Source organism: Pholis gunnellus (genome assembly GCF_910591455.1).
Source record: "Pholis gunnellus genome assembly, chromosome: 1".
Lineage (NCBI taxonomy): Eukaryota > Metazoa > Chordata > Actinopteri > Perciformes > Pholidae > Pholis > Pholis gunnellus.
This window is the reverse complement of record NC_136528.1, coordinates 2,680,737-2,703,198: the sequence shown is the minus strand read 5'-3', so window position 1 is coordinate 2,703,198 and position 22,462 is coordinate 2,680,737. Positions and strand designations below refer to the sequence as shown.

The 22,462-nt window shown below is 43.3% G+C and overlaps 1 protein-coding gene across 1 annotated transcript in view; it reads left to right on the top strand.

The window, feature by feature from the left end:
• znf536 (zinc finger protein 536) overlaps positions 1–22,462 on the top strand; it is a gene marked incomplete at both ends in the record, with an annotated part of 108,832 nt that overhangs the window by 33,216 nt on the left and 53,154 nt on the right. Inside the window, 2 exons of the mRNA XM_079162506.1 lie at positions 2,508–2,666; positions 10,656–12,422. Coding sequence (XP_079018632.1) covers positions 2,508–2,666; positions 10,656–12,422 — 1,926 coding nt within the window. The remainder of the gene's footprint in view (positions 1–2,507; positions 2,667–10,655; positions 12,423–22,462) is intronic.

The following is a 22,462-nucleotide window of genomic DNA, read 5'->3' as shown; positions in this document are numbered from 1 at the left end:
GGATTGTCGTCGCTTTGATTTATTTATTTATTTCCTGTCCACAGGCTGTCTTTTAAATGGCGTTCACATTAAGAATGCGAAAGGTGTGTGTGTGGAATTATGCGGGGAATCGTACATTTCCACCTGTGATATATTATACATGCAATTTGCGCTTTGTAGGATTTGCATCAAGCTAAGCAATACGTTGTGTCGTAAAGGTCACAATCTTTGTTCGGAAAATTCCTCGAAACATTTTTTTCAAAGTGGATTTAATAAAATGAAGGACTGTTTTCAATTTCCATTTCAAACAATCCAACACATTTCATTAGATTTCATTTTTGGAGTTCCAGTGGAAATATTGGACCCCCTTAGTTGAAAGCCTCTCTGTAGAGATTTATTGTTATTGTCTTGCATGCTTTCTGTTTCCACTCATCGTCCTCTCTGTTTAATATCACGTTTAAAAAACAATGTGAAAAGCAAAATGATGTTAAAACCAAGATCCACAGTTCAACATCTGCTTTAAAAAAAAAAGAAAAGAAAAACTGTCTGCGGGCTTCTCTCCCCCTCGCTAGCACACAGAATTAAACCGCGCAGTTGCCAAGCCCAAGTAGAAGCAGCTGGTATTTAGTATCTGCGCATTGTCACAGACTTACATTTAGGTTGCCTTTCAGTTTCACTTGTGATAAATAGCCCTCAGCCCCGATAGCGAGTGTTTGCTGAATGGAGTCGTGTGTTTAGTGTCAGCGCGGAAGAGGACTTGCTGACTTGGGCCTTTCCATTCTGTAAAAACCTTATTTGACTCCCCCGACAGAGGAGGAGGAGGAGGAGGAGGAGGGGGTGTGGAATGGGAAGCGGCAGAAAAGAAAAGATTAGGCTAATGTTAAAAAAAAGAAACCGTCCTTATTGTACAGCGTGGTTGCCTTAGTGGGTTGCTCGATTTTGATTCTTTTTCTTTCTTCCCGGCTCCCCCGCCCCTCCTCTCCACGCTCGTACCAAATCATGTGCCAGATTAAAAAATAAATAACTTTTTTGAACTGTGTTTGCGCCTCTTTGGGTCACGCGCACACTGACACTTTTACCATGGAGGCCACTGACTTGGACTTGTTTTTTTCTGTAGCTCTCTCTTTCTCTGACCCCGGCGAAGAAGCGATGAGGCTCACTGTTGCTCACGAGCGCGACGTTCATGATTTCCCCGCACTAAATCTCCCCGAACTATACACAATATCAGATGAATACATGTGGATATAGATATGGCAGCCTGCACAAAAACTAAAAAGGCACCAAAATAGAAAAAAAAGAAACAACATTTTCACATGATTTTTTGGAAACTTTGCTGCGAAATCCGTAAATCTGTGGTGACAGTTCTGCGCTGACGTTGAACCTCCAGCACAGCGACGCCCCGTCAAGTGCTATTGGAACAAGTACAGATATTTTTAATTTAACAGCTTCACGACACAAGACATATCAAGCATCTGTTGTGTGCGCGTTCCCTTTTTGTTCCTTTTCAAGTTTCCTTTTTTTTTTTTTTTTTACTTAACTACGTTGCTCAGACCTTTTTAAATTCCGCGACTGTCAGCACATCACAGGCTCTTAACCGACCGCACAACGGGGCCGGCGCTCGTGTTCAGTCTGACGGCGACACCCTCACCTCGGATTGTGCTGCTGTCAACACATTCCCAGGTTGTCGTCACTCATCTTCGGAATCGTATTCAGAAGGTGATCGCGTTGATAACAGACTGGTGTTGTTGCGCTAAACTGTGCATCATCGGTTTTTTGGGGGGGGAGGTGGGGTGCGGAGGAAGTGGCGGAGGGCGGGGTCAAAACCGTTATCACCCTATCATATCTGTGACAGCTACCTGTCAAAATCAGGTCGCAGGGAGAGATGCGAGGAGATCCTGCGATGCTGACTTAGCCGAATCTCTCTCTCTCTCTCTCCCTTATTTCTTTTTTTCTTCTTTCTGTCTTATTTTGCATTGTTAATTTTCACTGCAATCAAGCATATGCTTAATAGGAATGATGATGATAGCAAGGATAAAAAAAAGAGAGGCGGTGGTGGCGGTGGTGGTGCAGGTGGCGGTGTTGAGTGTGTGTGTGTGTGTGTGTGTGTGTGTGTGTGTGTGTGTGTGTGTGTGTGTGTGTGTGTGTGTGTGTGTGTGTGTGTGTGTGTGTGTGTGTGTGTGTGTGTGTGTGTGTGTGTGTGTGTGTGAATTGAAAGGGGGGGTGATATCTCAGGACTATGGTGTTTCTAAAGAAGCTGAAAAGCTTATGAACTGTCAGCGTTCTGTCAGAGGAGGAGAACATCACGGCCCGTGAGCCCGTTTTGATGCGTTTGACTTTGTGTGGCGTTCGCACATTCGAGCGAGGGGAAAAAACGAGGGACAATGACTGACAGACAGAGGAGAAAGAGGGGAGAAAAAAAAGAAAAAACGTGTTGTTGTATGATGTGTGGAGGGCTGGGTTTGAAGTGGCACTCAACACACCTTTCCATTTGTCTCTCCCTCCTTGTGCCGTCTCGGCGTGCGCTCCAGATGTCGGGGAGGACTCGGGGAAGGCGGCGGGGAGCGTTCAGCCGTCGCTGTCCCAGCATCGCGAGCGGAGCGTGGGCTCGTCCTCCAAGGACTGCCCCTACTGCGGCAAGTCCTTCCGCACCTCCCACCATCTCAAAGTCCACCTGCGGATACACACAGGTCAGTAGAGTGCACTCACCCCTTTTCCACCAGCCAAGTGCGGGCACACAAGAGTGCATTTCTCCAAGTAATCAAACATTCATTATGCTTCATGCAAAATTTACTTTACCACATGTACTGACATTCCTTCTGGGGTTAGACTGGCATATGAAGGTTGGCCTAATCACATATTGGAGTCAATCTGCCTCGGAATTGATGGATATGATGCAGATTCATGGATAGCTTATTGATTTGGTAATTGATAATACTTTAGTTGAGAAGACCTGAAAGCTACAGTTGGTAACTGAAGTTGGTTAATAAAATATTTTCTGTCATATTTGCTTTATCCTGAAAGAAGCACATGAGACTGATAATCTGTGAAAAAGTCAGGTTCCACTGCCTCTTGTTTCTGCTCTTAATGGCATTTGCAAGATTCCATCGCGCCCTAAGAAAAATAACCAATCAGGGCAGAGGAGTCTCTAACGCAGCTGTCAATCATAGCTCGTCAACTTCGATCAAACTGGGCGGCTCTGATCAAATATAAATCAAGAATCTGTTGCTGAATTGTGTATTTCTGACCTCAAATTTTCCAGAAACGTATTTTAGTTTGATATTTACTTAAAATGAGAAAGTTTGCTCCGGTCGCTGGGCGCTGGTTGGTTTTGGCTTTTGGGATTTTACTGCTGAACGGTACACCAACATGTGTTTCCAAAAACATTTGAGGCGAGAAATAGGCAATTTAGTACCAGAATCTTGATTCATATTTAATCAGCACTGCCTGTTAAGATTCATTTCTATACATTATATTAGAAAGACAAAAGGAAAAAAAAGACCTGCTTACAGGACAAACTACATCCACCAATATTAAGTGCATAGATGGTCAAACTTTCCAAATCACAGTGTGACAATGCCCTGAAAATGAGCAGAACCGTAAAAACCCTGTTATCCCGGTTCATAAATCATAATCCTGTTTAGTCCACGAGATGTAATCCTAGAGACATTTCCGTGCAGTCTTATCAGATGTAATGCATTTTATTCAAATTGACATAAAGACAAATAAATAAACTATTCACGAGGAGGAATATGCGTTTCCTAACAGTGTCCCTCATTGAGGCTTAAGGCCATTATTATTCAGTTTTGTTTTTTTCATTGAGCTCTAATTAACACAACAAGGGTTCAGTGTCCTCCAATGACATCACTCAGAGGGCAATTTCACACTCGCTAACTCTCAATAACTTTCGAGCCAAAACAAAGCCGGCCTGTCCACAGTTTAGGGATGCGCGTGAGACGATGTGCCTAATAGATTTTAGCTTTATTTTTTTTTAAGTCCAGCGTCCTAAACCTCCGAGCTGCGTACTCTCCCGCACCCATACATCTTACCAAACCGGGAGCTCGGCCACTTCCTCCGATCGCTGGAAGGTTTGGTCTGCAGTCAGAGTAATGATGTGGACTGTGGACAGTAGCCAGAGTCCTAACAATCTGCAAGGTACGAACGCCCCACTGACTATCCAGGCTAGAGTCACAATTAGACCATGCAGAGGTCACCTTACAACAAGGACTGCTCCCGGCTGCTGGGCCCGGTGCGTAATGTAAAGTTGAGTTAAGTGTTTAAGGTGATTCCCCGCTGCCTCTCAGTTTATCTCTCAGGGAGGTAGTGTTTCCAAACTGGAAAGAGTGAATTGGTTAGGTGCCTTTACTGAATATATACTGAGAGGAACCGCGTAATCACCTTTTGTCTAATCAAAGTGTCCTTGAGCAAGGCATTAAGATCCTCACTGACAGGTTACCTGGATCCCCTATGGAAAGAGTGAAGCTGAATGTCTGTAACTTATAGGGAAAAAGGCTTTAATAAGGACTAAAAGCAGGTGTCTTTAAGGTTTCTATATTCTGCACAATACTATATAACATAGTGAGTAATGTCATATTTGGCTTAGTCAAACAAGCGCATTGTCTATTAAAAACATTATGCATAAAACTATGCTTTTCTGAAAATATAATAGATTTTTGAACCCGACTTTATCAAGTGAAAACAAATCAAGAAAAAAAGTATTATTTCATGACTTAAAGTCGTTTCCCCTTCTGTCAGTCAAAGATTTGTACACCCCTGAATTCCTCTAGATGTTCTTGAAAAGCACATGCATAACAAAGTCCAACCGCCCTGACCTTTTTGTTAGTTTCTACACTTCACAACGGAGTAATCCTTGAGTGCCAGTAGAGAAGCAGAGGCTAAAACGCTGCAGAAAAAGAAAAAAAATCAATGCTTGCTTTTCTTCTTATTCTCCTTCTCTGGCTCGTTTTTTTTCCATCCTTCTCCATTCACTTAAAAGGCAGAACAGAGGGACCACCCGCGCTGTAACCCCCTTTCGCTTCCCTTAATAAGAGGCACGTACTGTACCTCAGATCTGAAAAAAGGAATTAGAGGAAACGCTTTAAACTGCAGCACGCTAACACGTCTGGTGTACGCTCACATAATTAGGATCCTTATGTTGAACAGCGCATCCAGGTCACGGCCAGGCCATCCACAGTAGCTGGGGATAGCGGTGGTTTTCTGGGGGCATCTGTTATCTGGTGGTGAGAGAGCTGAGTTATGTCTGCTTTGAGTAGTCCAGTAAGGACACCCATGAGGGCCATATTTTATCACGAAGGAAGCGGAGACCTCAAGCTAGGCCTGGCTTTAACTCATTTGGCAAAACACACACAGACAAATAGGTCCATCTAATTCCATCCACACACAGTATATTTAACATGTATCCATTCGTATCTCAGAAGTACAATCAAATAATTAATCCAGAGCCCTCTACACGTGGGAGCAAAAGTGATAAAAGTTAGCAAGGATGTTGTCTGTTGGAACGGAATGTATCTCTGGCCGCCGGCCTATCTAAGCACGGCTTTAGCATTGTGCAGCTTGATGCATCCCCAATATGTGGCCTTTAAATCATCACTATAACCTAATCACTGTGACATCCTGATTACATCCACAACATTACTTTTTTAAATTATTTTTTACAACGGTTAAAGATCCCCTCCGTGCTGCCGTGACAATGCCGAGACGACAGTGGGGCTCCCCTTCATCCTAATGCAATGCGAGCGGCACAATGGAGTTGCTTACCAAAGCCAGCCGAGGCTGCATTGTGCAACGCGACGCAGAGATTAATGAGCAGCTAACGCCAGCTTGAAAGGAATGAAGTGAATTTAAATTTCTCCAAAAGTTAAAGAGCTAATGTTACAGTATTAATTTCCTCTTGAACAGTGAGTGGGAAAATATCCATTAGCAAAATTAACCACAGTTTTCTAGGTAGCTAACATTGTGCGGCTGTGGTGCTACAGTGTGGGGCCACAGCTAATGAACACACTGCAGAGGGTGATATTTCATTATACAAATTAATGCTCACATTTTAATGGGAAAGTCACATAATGAATCTAGGCTTCAGTGACAGCAATTAGAGGCCCAGATTGTCCCCTTCTGGACAAGGCACTATTTAGCAGTAAGCAGCTGTGTGTAAAAAATAAAAAGGTCCTCGCTCTTGACAATAGCCACACATAACTTCAGGCAGGGCCGCATAACCAATAAGGGTCCCTTCTCACCTTTAAACGAGGAGAAGGGGAGACAAAGAGGGGGAGAGAGAGAAAGAGGAGAGGCAAGACTTGCCCATGTCACTTAACCTTAACCTAACCTTGTAATCAGGATGAATCAAGAGGGACCTGTGATCTCTCCCTCCATTCCTCTCACTCCCTCCCTTGTTCTGCTCTTTCTTCCACTTTCTCCCTTCTAATACGTTTTTTTTAAGTGCTCCCTTTTTTCCTCCAATTCCTATATCTACCATGCGGTATCTTCAATACAATGACACTGCTTCATGTAATATACTTGGTACAGACCCGTATCCATGTATACATGTGTTCTTGTGGCCATATACTATGTATTTATGGTGTGACAATTGAACTGTTACTAGCAATCAGCATGAGCCTCATACTTAAAGGATGAGGCCGGCAATATGTATAACGTCCACCACGTGTTACAACGTTAACAGTGACCATTTCACAACGTAAACCATGTGTTACAATGTTAACATCGACCATTTCACAACGTAAACCAGGTATTACAACGTTAACAACGACCGGTTAACAGCGACCGGTTAACAGCGACCGGTTAACAGCGTTAACCAGGTGTTACAACATTAACATCGACCGTTTCACAACGTAAAACAGGTGTTACAACGTTAACAGCGACCGGTTAACAGCGACTGTTTCACAGCGTTAACCAAGTGTTACAACGTTAACATCGACCGTTTCACAACGTTAACCAGGTATTACAACGTTAACAGCGACCGGTTAACAGCGACCGGTTAACAGCGTTAACCAGGTATTACAACGTTAACAGCGACCGGTTAACAGCGACCGGTTAACAGCGTTAACCAGGTATTACAACATTAACAGCGACTAGTTCACAACGTTAACCAGGTGTAGTCATTTTAACCGTGACCGTTTCACTACGTGAATTTTGCACCAACAGTCAGCATCAAGATATCACGCTAAAGGCTGCTACCAACGTAATTATAGTGACGCTGAGGGCTTCAAGGATGACGTTTAGTGATAAGATGACGTAGTCATAGGATTTATCAACAATAATAAAAATAAATAGTAATTCCAGCCTTATGCTTTTAATGCATCACATTTGCCATTGGGTGGGCACATCCATCCCAAGTTCCTGAGTGTATGTACAAGTGCACTTTCACCACTCAGTTGAACTGCTAACCCTGACAGCATTAGAGGCATTCTCAACCACTAACCACTAACTTAAGCACATATACTTGAAACAGATGTAAAACAGCTTCTAGCAATTATTACTTCTCTCAAACATGTGTGTTTTTTTTTTCTTCCTTCCGGCCAAATGGAAATTCATCTTCCAGTATGTCATATCTATGAAGCCATTTTAAATGCCTCTCTCTACAGGTCTGTGGTATTTATCTTTACTTGTTTCTATGGCGCTGTCACAGTTCACACAAAGCCAGATGAAATCAGTATATGCAGCATGAAGGGAAAACGTACTATGGAGGAGCAGATCCCAGTACAGCAATCATTGGAAGGATGATTTATAGCCACAAAGGTGTCACTTAGATGTTTATGAATTCTAGAAAGCCGCAGTGGTGCATTAATTCTATTTAACCCTTCTATCGTTCACCTTTGGCAGGAACAAAATGTCCAAAGTTGTCCAACAAAGCCAAGACGGACATCAGCAAAAAGTTTACCGTTCTATTTTTAACTCCCAAATAGCAATTTTCTGGTTTTGTGGCGGCAGTGATCTGTCATGTGGCTGGGAGGTTGTGCTGTTTGCGCTGATATCAATTAAAAGTGGATTAACGGGTACATAATGACCTTTAGCAGTAAATTGTGTGTAATGTTGCAAGGCAGGATACAGTATATTCCCCAGATGTCACACCAGGCCCCTGACGTATGATGGAGCAGATGTCTTAGCCAGTCCAAATGGCCCTCTAAGACACAAACACACACACATACATACACACAGACTCAGGCCGACAAGCATGCATAAACATGTGTTCGCACACATTCCAAATGGCGCACACGCGCACACACACACACACAAGTACGTAGACACAAGTAGATGCAGAAATGCACTTGTCGTCTGTCTCGCTTTCTCCAGATATATTTAAATGCTTAATTTTAATGGAAATGTGGAATAAACTGATGGCTCTCTGAGGGCATTTGTATTTATTTTCAGTTTGCCTTCCTCAGTAAACATCAAAAGAGAGTGTCAAACACACAACTCTTCTATGCTTTTCATTCTCATTTTAGATCTGTAGATAGTACATTAATCTAACCCTCCCCTCCTCCCCCCCACCACATGAACATTAACAACCTCTTACAAGGAAAGAAAAGACAGAGGCAGAAAAAAAAAGATCAGATCAGTCTAATTTCTGTCTAATTTGGCTCCTAGAATATCATTTTGTCCAGTTAGAGGAATTGAGAATGATCATTTGCATCAGGGACGTTTCCTTATTGAATCAGCACAGAGCCTCTGTTCGGCAGCACACAGGAGAAGCACTTATTGGGTTAAAAGCTCATCTCGTATGGTTTATTTTAAATATACTCTATGCTTCGTAGCCACTCTAGCATAAGATAAAAGATATCAGGGCTATCTGACTCTCTGCACGCTCTCTCTTTTTTTTTGTCTCTCTTCGTCTTTCTCTCTACTCTTCATCGTTTCCACCTTCAATTTTCTTTTGTACACCCTCCTGTTCGTTTCTCTCCTATATCAATATTGTATTGAGTTGGTGTTTGTGGCCCTTTATTTGAGAACTCTGCAGTAGGTCTGCAGATCGCAGTCTTTTTCTGGAATGGTGCCCTCTAAATAATGATAAATTACTTGAGCAGTATGCCATTTGCTAATTATATCCATGATTTACTACACAGCCCGACTTAAATCATTCAAACCAGCCTTGCGTAACAATGCCTTTTTTTCCTTTTATAAAATGGTTTCCATGTGTATAATCTAAACAGTTTATGGCTCTATACTGTGTATATAGAAATGTGCATACACACAAAACATTACAATCATCCTTTTTTGTTCTTTTTCCACCAATCCCCCTCTCTTTTCACACAGTCACTGTTATCCCTCTAACAGAAATTCCACTCTGGGAACTTTTTATATGTATATATAAAAAAAAAAAAAGAATCCAGCTTAGCATTTTTTCCCTCTCTGTTCATTGTTTAATGAATCCAAATCTGGCTCAGACTCCAAGCCTATTATAATTGCAAGCAGGATGTGTTCTATTTCAACATAAGTATCATTCCAATGGAAGATCCACTTCTGGCAGAATAATGCTGGTGTTATACCATTATCAAGAATATTCATTAATATGGATGTGCAGCACAAATAAATATATGTAAATGTTACACGGATTCACCCCTCTTTTACCGTAGTGTAAATCTCTTTGATCTGTGTATCCTGTAGTGACCCATATTGTTCTTTATCATAGGAAACTCACAGCTTCACTGCAACAAGCATGTGGTTCACATATGTCGCCTGCACATTTCTTTTCTTTTTTCCTTTTTTTTTCCAAATACTCAATGACTTATTTTTGCATCGTAGCGTATCATCCATATTGTATTCCACAGTGTGGCAGTGGTCGGGGAGATGCTATGCTCTGGCTGATTTATGCTTCTCAAGATAAACTGCAAATAGGGAATGACCCAGAAATTGCACTCTCATCGCCGAGGCACAGGCCTGACAGCAAGCAAGGCCAGAACAGAGACATGATGACCCCACTGCATGCACACACACACACACACACACACACACAGACACAAACAGACCGAGCCGCACCCTCAGCCCCAGCCCTTACCCGTGCAAACACAGATAGCATCGAGACAGTTTGTTGTCAGTTGAAAATATTATCTCTTGTAGTGGACTGAAAGCACCATATGGTGAAATGTTTTGTTTTTTTACGGTGTTGATGTGAGTGATGCCTCACTTGGCGGGGCTGGATCGAGCTGGATCGACCCACATTCAGATGCCTATTCCACAACCCTACCCCCGTCACAATACACACACACACACACACACACACACACACAGTCTGTTTAAGACTAAACACTGTTCATTATCACTTTGTGTTGTATTTTATTTCATTCTGTGCTTTAGTTGTTTTTATTTCTAAACTTCTGCTTTCTATATTTATTTATTTTTCTCTCTTCCCGCATCCCCTTTTAAAGAGTTAAAAATAAAAATAGTTTTTATGCCTACTAAAAGCAAGGCAATAGCAAAATATCCTCTTTTTCCATAGTAGTCAATGAAATGCATATCTTTTTTTGTGAGCTCTACCCATTTGACCTAATTTTCTTTGTTCAGGGAGGTTACATGACCCTAGGGTCCACATTCCCTGCTCCAATAAATAGATTTTGATATCCAGTCAATCTAATAATCAGGTTAATTATTCACTGTTTTGCCTGTCTTTCCCTTTCTGTTTCTCTTTCTTGTTCTCCGCCTCTCAGGAGAGAAACCCTACCGGTGCCCTCATTGTGACTATGCCGGCACCCAGTCTGCCAGTCTGAAGTACCACCTGGAGCGCCACCACCGCGAGCGTCAAAATGGCTCCACCACCTCAGGCCCATCCTCTTGCCACACCCCTTCTTCTGACCACAAAGAGGATCATGGGAAGACAACCGGTGGCGGCATCTTTGCCCGACCAGACGTCCTCCGTAATGTCTTCAAGAGCATGCCTCCCAACCTAGACTTCAGGGCAGGTCCAATGCTGCCACATCAGTGGGCATCGGCTGGCATGATGTCTCCGCATGACCGAGATCGTGAGCGCGGGGACCGCCGCTTTGACTCCGCCTCTTCAGCTGAGAACATGAAGACTGCTGACGGCCCGTCTGCCCTCGTCTCAACAGGGACAGATAGCTTCTCCGACCTAAGCAGGGCTTACCAAAGCATGATGGGAAACGGGGTCCACTTTCAAGGTTCTCTCCAGGCCTTCATGGACAGCTTTGTCCTCAGCTCCATGAAGAAGGACATGAAGGACAACCAGAGTGCAGTCCAGCTCCAGGCCCAGTGCTACCATGACAATGGCGAGCCCAAAGCAAAGCGGGCCGTTTCGGCTGACCAGGAAAGAGAAGACAAGGCTGAAGCCAAACAGAACTCACAGCCTGGTAAACCCGGGTCCCAGTATGAACCACTTGATCTGTCTGTGTCAGTCCGGCCTGAGTCTGCATCCGGGTCCCTCCCTGGCTCTTCAGTCACCATCCATGATAATGTGGCGTGGCATGGCTGCCTCTTCTGCTCCTTCTCCACCTCCTCATTCGAGCTCATGGCTCTGCACCTCCAGGCCAACCACCTGGGTAAGGCCCAACAGCAGCGGTCTGATACGGGCAAGGAGCTTCATGGAGAGAACTCTCCCACCACCTCCATCATTCACTCCTCCAACACCAAGACCTCTGGTGTGGCCCTTGACAAAGACGGAGACAGAAATGGTGAGAAAATCCAGGGAGGCTGGAACAACCACATCGACCAGCCCTACAATCCCTTCCAGAGTGACTTCTACAGGCGGTTTGGTGGCTTGTATGATGGATCCCAGAGGGTCAACCAGGGCCTTCAAGCGTATTTAGCCCCTGCAGAGCAGGGTATGGACCTACCCACGCGGGCCTTTGGTGCAGCAGCTTCAGCTGGGGATGACCAGATCGCTGATAGGGGCTCCCGTGGAGACACCGAAGAGGACCAGGCTGGATCAGATGATGAGGCTGCAAAGGCTGGGGGACGCAGTGCCAGTGACACCCCCTCAACCACCCCCAAAAGACAGCAGCAACAGAATCACTCCGATGAAGAGGAAGAGGAGAGAGGAGTGGCTGAAGAGGAGGAGGAAAGAGATGAGGATGGGCAAATGGACGTGGAGAGAGAGGAAGACGGAAGTCCGACTTCAGACCGCTTCCAGAACCACTCCAAACATCTCCAAGACAACTCCTCTCTGCCCCCAAGGGGTGGAGGTGGTTTGGCCGCTTCTTCCTCCGCCATGACACCATATTCTCTGGTTCCCCAAACCAAGAACCAAGCTTTGCCCCTGGAGAAGCAGTGGCAGCAGGGCCTGGCCCTCCTCTCTCCTGGAGGTCCCCCAGGACTGTTGAAGACTGAGCAGCACACCCACCTAGAGCAGCAGATGAACATGCTGTCTGTCCTCAGAGCCTACAGCAATGACAACATCCCCGCATTCAACGGCCTGGGAGGCGGAGCACCCACAGGGGGCATGAAGAGGCCAGATGCACCTGGTGAGTGTGTTTAACCCCTACTGGAACTATAACAGCTGTAAAGCACACACACACACAGACATCCAGACACTTCTACCAGCCGAAAACCACACACACAAAAAGTCATGAATACACATGTGTTAGAAACACAAATTCAATTTTTCCAGCACTTCATACACATAAACACTAAACACACAAGACGAACACATACATTCTTTTTCCCTGACACCCACAAAGAAATCTCAGACACTCACTAAAGGTCTTGAGATTGGCTCTGAAGTGATTTCAGCCTTATTTCAAGCAGGTTTAGAAGCTATCAGCCTGCCGACTAGCAACAGATTAATCTTTATTACACGTTTATATTACTGGAAGTGCAGCGCCTCCCTCCCGCTCCGCAGCATGGAGGGAATAACCCTGGATGAGTAAGAGCAGGACCTCAGCTCCCCTTGCCATCTCCTCCACATGTCTCTTAACTATCTTAGCTCTCATAAAGCCGGCTCCCAAAAGCCCATTACTTTATAAGACTCGTCGATCTATGACCCTGTGAAAAATGAACTGTCAACTTTCATGATTCTGCTAAGGTTACAGCCGCTCCTTGAGACTGGAGAAGGAAATGCTTTTTTCTTATTTCTCAATTTTTTTTTTTACAACCCTTTTTCACTATTTAGGGGTTGGTTGCTAAAGTCTGTCTGTAGGAAGAAAGTTAAAACCTATATGGTTGGTGTCGACCTTATACATACTATTACAAAGAGAAAGATTACTTAGCTCCGGTCAGGGACAACTCCTTCGTGTTCGAAGATTGAGAGTAATTTGTTGAGAGTGAGCAAGCAATTGCCCACATTTGATTCAAACTAGAAAACATAATACGGTTTATTTTTTCACATTCATTAATTGCCAGATACAGTATGTTGTAGCTACAATGTTTACTCAACTGCAGTCCCTGAGACAGATTGTCATATTTTGCTTATTTTGTCAGATTTAATCGATTTTTTTACTATTTTTTGCCTCACTGTTAGTTTCAGTATTGCCCAATGACACAATCATAAATAATTTTCATTTTGTGTATGACAAAAATCAAGTGACATTTTGGCCAATTAAATGTTGAGTGTATGTCTAGAGGCATACACTCATAAAGGCACAGTAGACACAATAATCTATGATAATAGTGACGCCTCTAATGAAGCAATGCAGCCACATGTGTTCATCTGACCTTTCCATCTGACAAAATATTGTCCGTTGTCATGGAGCCAGGCTCTCTGCATAGCTTAACGTTATGGAAGCATTTTAACCGTACAAGATTGATATATAACTATATGTTTGATTTAATAGAGAGGTGCCTGTTTGTGTGAGAACGCGCTACTTATTGTCTTAAGCTATGTTGACACTTCCCTTTGTAACTAGGAATGCTTGACCTTTAGAGATAAGCTCTTTCTCTGTGGAACAAAAGCCTTTCTTACTTTCTGTTAGTTTCTCCTCATCTGATTGTAATTAAAAAACCCAACAAGTTATTATGTGTGCAACTTCTTGGCAACGGATATTCACCATTCAGATCTCCAGCTAGATAGCATAGAAAAAATATAAAAAGATTAAAGGAAACAAGTCAAATCAAGTCATGCTGCTTGGAAATGAATATGAATGAGTTGTTGTGCTGAGGTTGACGTTACATTGGGCGACTTCTGAAGCCTTCAGCAGTCGTACGTGTGTAGTAAAGGGCAAAGGTGAATTCACAACGAACCACTATGAAAGGAAAAGGCTCGAGTGATATGTGAGGTCTTTCTCACCACACGCTAACAAATATATGTCTCTGTTTGTGTGTGTGTGTGTGTTAACTCGTCCATGGATTGCATGCTGTAGATCCCATGTGAACTCTTAGCAATTACTTTTCCTAGTATTGATATAAGTCTCTCCGCTGAAACCACAAGTACTGTTGCTCCTATAACTATCATAACGCTGACTACAAAAACAACTATATGTTTGCTGCCATTACAACAGCTTTAACTATTGATGCTCAGTTTTATATTCCTACAGTTACCTAAAATGACTCCCACTCGGAGTGTAATGACTATTACTTTTGCTCAATGGTTGAAGACTTTCTGTGATCAAATCCACACACTTTTGAAAACTTTGACTTAACCAAACAAAGAGGTTTTGTGGCCTTAACATAACCAAGTCATTTTGTCACATTTTAGTTTTCTTTTCTTTTAATTTACAATGTTAACGACGTGTTTAAAACGGCAATCATAAACCTGGAGAAAATAAGCTCTCCTCCAAAACCAATTGAGAATGCATTTTAGTTGTATGGGAACGGAGCTTTGTAGTCTGTATGTGCGTGCTGTGTGGCTGACCATCGTTACCTCTATCACTGCCACTGTGACTGCTGCCAGTTCTGCTGCACACACTGCTGGTGTATCACAAAGATTGGATGGGAAAATAGACACTCTTGTTTCACAGCAAAATGCACTATTACAGCCCCTCTTTATGTGTCCACTTGTAAACCCCTTGTGTTGGGGGGGTCACCCACATTCCACTGTTATTCGGTGGGCGGAGAAGGTGGGGGCAGCAAAGACAGCCGCAAAACCCAATTCAGACCTGGCAAAATGTGATTATCTGGAGTGGGTTTGCATTAGGTTTGTATGCAAATACAGCATAAATCATTAATATCGAAATTCTCCCTCGAATCTGCGGAAGCCGTTGTAGGGCACGCGCCGCACGTCTGGAGTGGCCGTCTCTTCATTAGTATACCCAGAAGAGGGGGGGAACGGGTTACAATGCACATGAATCTAGTTGCACTCTGACACGCAACAGATACACACACATATAAGGATCCACACACAATCACGCGTCTGTAGTATTAAAGCGCACCTCCCTAAATTGGTTCAGGAATTGGATTTATCAATAAATGTCATTAACAGCAGCACTGGCCCTGAGGTTTCTGTAATCAGACAAGGTATCTGGTTACTGAGGTACTGTACACCGTGTAAAGACTGATACGAAGCCGCACCATTTGCTGTACTGTAGATGTGCTTAACGCAATCAATACTTGGCTGCAGTGGAGACCTATCTATAGCCATACATTATCAAACTTGAAGTATTACATTATTCAAACAGTGCTGTACATGGCACGACTGCTTGCGAACATTGCTCCTCACATCGTATTACTTACATTACCTCAGCCCCCTCGTTCATTTAATATATTAAACGTGTGCCGGGACTATGGAAGGTTGAGATTGACAAGCTGGAGAGAGGAAGTGTTGATAGCGGTGTAGGACTTGGATGAGCGCGTTGAGGATTCCAGAGGAGAAAATGGCAGAGCTCGTAGCCGAGCACCTCTCGCAATTTTGAGAAGTGGGCTACATAAACAGGGAGTTGGTGGATAGGAGAGAGAAAGAGGAGATTGCTGTATATTCTCCCATCAATTAGACCCATTGCTTCCAATTAACAAGTACTCTCACATTGTGCTCTATAGTTCTCCGCATAAGTGCTGTTGGTGTTTGTTGGGGATAACGCTCAGAGTGAGTCACCTCCTGTACACACATTAGATGACAGTAATAGAAGCCTATTTTTGAGAGGATGAGTGTGTATGGTGCTGCCTCAGTTCAACCCTGTCTTGTGCAAAATTACGTTCCCATACAACTCAATTGCATCCTCAATTACGCCTCAATGGAAATGGGGTTTCTCCCAGATTATGGTCGAAGTTTTAAACGTTGTATATTGAAAAACAATAAATAAATGCAACCAAACTTCTTTGTTAGGTTGAGTAACAAAAATCTGTGTTTGGCTTAAGATAAGTGTGCTTGTTAAATAATTTAAGTTACGAAGGCAAACCGAGTCAAAGTTGACTTTTGGTTCCACACAGGACTCAAACAGCGTTCTCCTGTGTGAAAGTCCTGTGTTTGTTTGATCGCAAGAAAATAGTTTACGGTGATTGTTGAGAGGCATTCTAAGAAATGTAGAGAACATGTAACCATGAAAGAATTAAATGAAGCAGCGGCTCAGCTTTACTGGCAAAACACGTTCTTCAATACAGGACGGCTCTCACAAAACGTTGAGGTTGAGGCAGAGACACTGACAGGATGATTGACACGCAGATACCACATGTAATAATCAATCACACAATGTCCGCCAAAGGGGAGAAACCCTGAGACTTGATTGCTGGGCACTTTGCGTGGGCTCTAAATGTAAAACTCTGTACGACTGCAGTGTTGTCGATACACATGCTAAGTCTGAAGTAGATCAGATGAATGGTTCTTGACCCATGCAAAAGACAGAAAGAGATTCCTTGCTTTATATATAAGGTAAATAATGAGAGATATATTCTATTTTACTTTCCCTCCGTGCAGTCTTGCTTCGACATCATTGGCCCTTTTGTCCGACAATCCTAAATTGTAACTGTAACTGTTCGTGTGTGTGTGTGTGTGTGTGTGTGTGTGTGTGTGTGTGTGTGTGTGTGTGTGTGTGTGTGTGTGTGTGTGTGTGTGTGCTTGTGCGTGCGCACTGGATTAAGGAAGTTGCATCTGAAATACAGCACTGCTTGTGTCACTGGTGGCCAATTACCTCTGTCAGAACTAATGCTCTCTATTCTGCCGTCATTGTGAGGGATTTGAACCCATGAGTACTGAGGTCATATGAGAACAATGTGCAAGACATGTACGGACCACACAGAGGCATACTTGCAGAGTAAAGTGCAATAACAAGATATGTGTGTGTGTGTGTGTGTGTGTGTGTGTGTGTGTGTGTGTGTGTGTGTGTGTGTGGGTGGCAATTAAAGACATATGGTGGGATAGGTGGTCTCGCTGTGAAGTACAGATGTATTGGATCACAGTTGGCATTAGTGGTGTGATTTTGACTTTATCTGGTTTAAGTGGAAGAGAGGTAGACATGGCAAATGAAGCTCTCCATACACACACACACACACACACACACACAGGCTGGTGTCTGTACACACAAACAGTTGTAAGGAATTATTGAGTCCTGGGCATGCATTTATCAAATTGCTAAAATGTGAATATTTGGATTCAACTGAAAGATAGAAAGGAAAAGTTTTTACTACGATTCCCAAACTCAGTAATAAAAGCTAATGAATTTAGTCTCTGAGAGCTCCTGGCGTCTCTTAAATTATTTAAGAATAGATCCTAGATGACAGCACACCATCTGAGACGTGGTTCAGAAGGATTGTACCAAATATCATTGGACATGATGATTAATATGTTGCTGAAGCTAAATGTTCACAGTAATTCATAACTGGTTATTTCTAGCCTCCTATTTGCATTTGATTTGAACTTTTGAGAGGACGTTAGATCACTCTCACTCTACAAACAGCAAGAATAAAGCTCACACTGATTTTGTTTGTAATATGTATAATAAGCATATTATTTAGTTATCGCTACTGAGAATTTATCAAACGTAAAAACATGACGTAGATAGTTTTGCAGTTTTCAAGGTGTATATTTCAAACTGCATCTCTTACACACATGGAGATACAGTGTGAACACCGGCTGAATATCTATTATCAGAATCATTATAACTGTGTTATAACTGCTGCTGTGTAAAGGGAATACTGCTGTTAAAAAGAACCTGATTTGTTTAAAGTGTTTGCAAACCAAATGTTATTGCACTGTTGTTCATATAGCAGTACTTTTAAAATAAAAGTGCACAATACACTACTTTTGAATTCATTATTGAACTACAATGCAATGATAAAAAAATCATGCGATTAATCGCGATTCAAATGTTTAATCGTTGCCCAGCATTATATACTATACATTCATATTTCATTGTTCCTAATTTGATGTTTTAATTCCTACTGGCGATATTGAGGCTTTTATGCAAAAATCAAACATGTCTTTGAATAAAATGTAAATTGTGTGTCAGTGGGGCAGACAGAGAGAATCCCTGCCTCTGTCTGGCTGTGAATGTAGCTCATGTGCCTCTAAATGTGTCTTTCAAGCTACTGAGGAAGTTGTTGACTCCTACATTGGATTTTTAAAACAATTCGGATGAATACAATGCCTTCATTTGGGGCCCTCTTTTTTATGTAAATGAAACATTTCATTTGACAAATTCTTGTTTTTAAAGAGCTGTAAAAAGGTATCGCAGTTGAACAAAAAGTAAACGTTCACTTATCTTGATTTACGTCTGTAACAAACATACTTATTTTAGTCCAAACCGTGAAGTTTTACTAAACCTGACCAACACGTCCTCGTACCTAAACGTAAGGGTCACATCTGAACAGGTGGTAACGCTGTGAAATGGTCACAGTTTGGTTAGCTTTAGGGAAATATGGTGGTGTGGGTTCCAATGAGTGTGTAACGCAAGTTAAGTATGTTACACAAATGGATTCACATTTGTAAAAAAATAAACGTAAACATGGGGTTGTTTGTACAAATGACCTGCTGGGTCGGTTTGTGGGGGGAGGACAGTCTCCTCTCTCCACACAACTTGACTCCATCCTTTTTTTATTTATTTCTGTTCTGTCTGATTGATATTTAAGCCCACACACCTGCAGACATGCATACACACTTAGACCCACACACACACACACACATTTAAAACTTGTGATAATGCAAAACCTGGTAATTGCCAATAATACTGTCCTCATCAGGTGGTTAATTAGCATGCATTTGGTTGCTGTTTGTCTCCAGCAAACATGTGCACACACACACACATAAACACTCACACAAAATGCTTTGACAAGTGGAAAAGGCCTGAGGTACTTATTGCTCCCAGACACCCCTGTGTTTACTAATGAGCTCGACGGATAGCTTACCTGCACAGCGGCAATTATTCTGTGCACTTAAAAGTATCGCTGAAAGTTCAGAAAGGTGACACCCGAGAATCCTAGTGGGGTCTTACGGTCTCACTTAGTATCTATATTGAGGATCCAAATAGGCTACGGATAGATGGCTCGATAAGGCAGTAGACTCCTGCAGTGGTTAAAAGAATGCATCAAACAAAACAAGATGAACATCTCCACTCGTTGTCATACTTGTATCTTGTATTGTGGCTGCACAATGAGGCTGTAAACCGTTTCACCGATTCACACGGAATGGATCGCGGCCCGCTGATAGCACGATGACTTGCGCATCACTTGCAACCGCTATCCGCCCCGTCTCAAGGTCCGATTCACAAAAGATATCACAGCTCTTAAAGTTTTGCAGCCGACTGTGCAATTTGCCCTTTTTTTTTGCATCTGATTGGAAATATTCATGTGGCAAAGTATCAATGTTGCCTTTGCGCCAAAGAACACAGTAGGTAGAATAAGTCAGAGAGAAAAGAAAAATGTCTAATTATGGGTTTTATTATCCAGTCTCACTTCTTTTACAAAATGATGCCGCATTCCCAGATCCACATCTCTGAGTGTGACTGAAATCATATTATTAAGACAGAAATAATAGGAGGAAATAAATAAGAGGAAATGCAGCTCCAACATTATTATAAAACACACATTCTGTGGTTTTTTCTTCCTTCAGCCTGAAACTCTTTGTTGTGTCACTGGACCAGGTTCCTGTAAACAGCTTAACCTGATTGACAACTTCAACCAGAGTCTTGTCCCAACATCCGACCGGCTGAAACTCAGCCACCTGACGTTTCTCTGTTCAGACCAAACGCTCCTTCCTCTCTTCTCAGAGCCCTGCATTTCACTTTCCCACACTCCGGGATCCTCCCTTTTTCTTTATATCCGACTCTCCGTCTTTCTTTCTCTCCTCGTTGCTGGAGGGCACGGGCTCCTCCAGTGATTAAGCCGTCTGGAGGGCCTGTCTGCCCGTCTTTTTACCGAGGAGGAGGAGGAGGAGGAGGAGAAAAAGAGGAAGACGACTGTTGGTGATACACTTCCCCCCTCATCGGCTCTCTTTGCGTGCCTCCGCCACGCCGAGATGACAGCTTTGACAGCTGGCAAAGGCGAGGTGCTATTTCACATGTGCAACAACATTACCAGTTTAACTTGTGCGGAGGTGAATTATCACCTTGTCACCCAAAAGTGCAAATGGTGTAGTTTTCAAAGAGCAATTAAGTGTAATAGCTGCTGTCAAGCCCCAAGGATGGTACCTGTTGCTCACTCTCTGTCTCGCTCGGCTCCTCGGCAGATGTGATAACTCTAAAAATATTTTCCCTCCTCGCTAATTCCCCGGCTATCAGCGGCTGCGCCCACTGAAAGGTCCCTTTTTAAAAAAAAAAAAGGCTTCCTATTCTTCCCGTTGTTCCCTCTCTTTCTCTCTTTCTCTCTCTCTCTCTCAGACTTATTCGCTAATACCACCGATGATACTGGCCACATCACGTTCCCTGGAAGTACAGTGCAGTGAATGGAGGGGCAGTATCGAGTTGCCCTTGAAAAGGAAGTGGAGACGAAATGCTGGATGATTGCAAAGTTACACGACAATTATTCTATTCATTATTTTAGAAGCAGGATGGGGAAACCGGGGGTGAAGACAGCGTGGGAGCTGGGAGGTTACAGGGAGCTGGGGATCACATTCACACACACACTATATGTATGTGTGTGTGTGTGTGTGTGTGTGTGTGTGTTGCAAATCAAGTGCTTTTATGTATATATGCAAGCCTGCACACACACCCCCACACACACTCATAGCCACCGTTGGTGCGCATCGCATTCGATATTGCACAACATGAAACAATGGGTTATAAATTGGCCTTCCAACCCGATATATTTGACATGATCTCTGCTTCCCATCTCGTTAGTTTGCTGTTTGTTTCTTTTCTTCCCCGACTCCTGTAGACTTTGTTCAGTTTGAGTTGCTCCTCTTAAGAATGCAACGTTCCCCCTTCCCCAGGCGCCCCGGAGATGTGAGGAGGACGCCTCAGAGGAGTTGTACTCATAAAGCCTCCTCATCCTCCGAGGGAGAGGCAGAGAGAGACAGCGAGGGGGAGAGAGAGAGAGAGAGAGAGAGAGAGAGAACAGTACCGGCAGGCAAAGACACACAGGCATAATAACTACACTTACACAGCTAGTCGACACATAATGAGACAATGCTGCGGCAACTTCAAGGAAAAACACAGATATATAAAAAAACAACAGAGAGCATGGCAGAGAGAGAGGAAACAGGGGGTTGGGGGGTAAAAAAAAAAGAGAAAATGAAGAAACTATGTCAACTTTTATTTCCTCTGTTATTCCACATCAATGGAGGCATGCAGTGATACTAATAAAAACAAAACAAAAAAAAACATACACAGGTATAGACACGTAGGCAGCAAGTCGGCGTGTTTGAAAAAGCTCTGTGGCAATTAAAGACAAATAACTTGCATTATTTCTCCCGTAGCGGAGGATGATCCCGACCACTCACTAAAAACGTGTTTGATTTAAACATCAAAAAAAGGCGTCAAGAAACAAATAAATAAGACGCAAATAAACAAAGTTGCGCTCAGAAAGAAAACACAGGGAGAGAGAGGGAGAGAGAGGGAGAGAGAGGGAGAGAACTCAAACCGCGGGGGGAATAAGAAAAAGAGAATAGCGAGTGTCGAGACAAATAAGCCAGCAACATTATAACATTAGCGGATAGAAAAATACACTTAATTCCTCGGCAGAGATGGATATAAACTGCATTGTTGCGTCGCAAATCCCAGCGACCGGATTTAAACTGCTGCATTGTTTTATTAGGGAAATATGGGGGTGGAGGAACACTGCTTGTTCTAATTACAGTGATTCAATCAGGATTAGAGAGGTTACCTGGACGAGGCTAGGGGGCATCCACGGCAAGGGCACGTGCTTTTCAGGGCAGACCGGTTCCGAGCTGCTCCTCACCGGAACTCGTCTGCCACACTGACTTCAGCCCCCGGAACAATGACTTTCTTTTGCTCTTGCGTGAGTAAACACTGGCCTATTGTTCTGCTTCTCGCCACTCTCTGTCTTTACCCCCCCCCCCCCCCTCCCCCCTCCCCTCCTGCCTAAACAGCAGGCAGAGGGGAATCCATTTTAATCTGATTAATAACTTAGTTGATCACATTTAACCCAATTTTCATTCAGTGCCGCCCTTGTCCGCCCCGCGCCACGCCCACGCCGACCTTTGGAGCGGTCCACAGTAACGACGAAGCACAATCGCCGCCTTGTC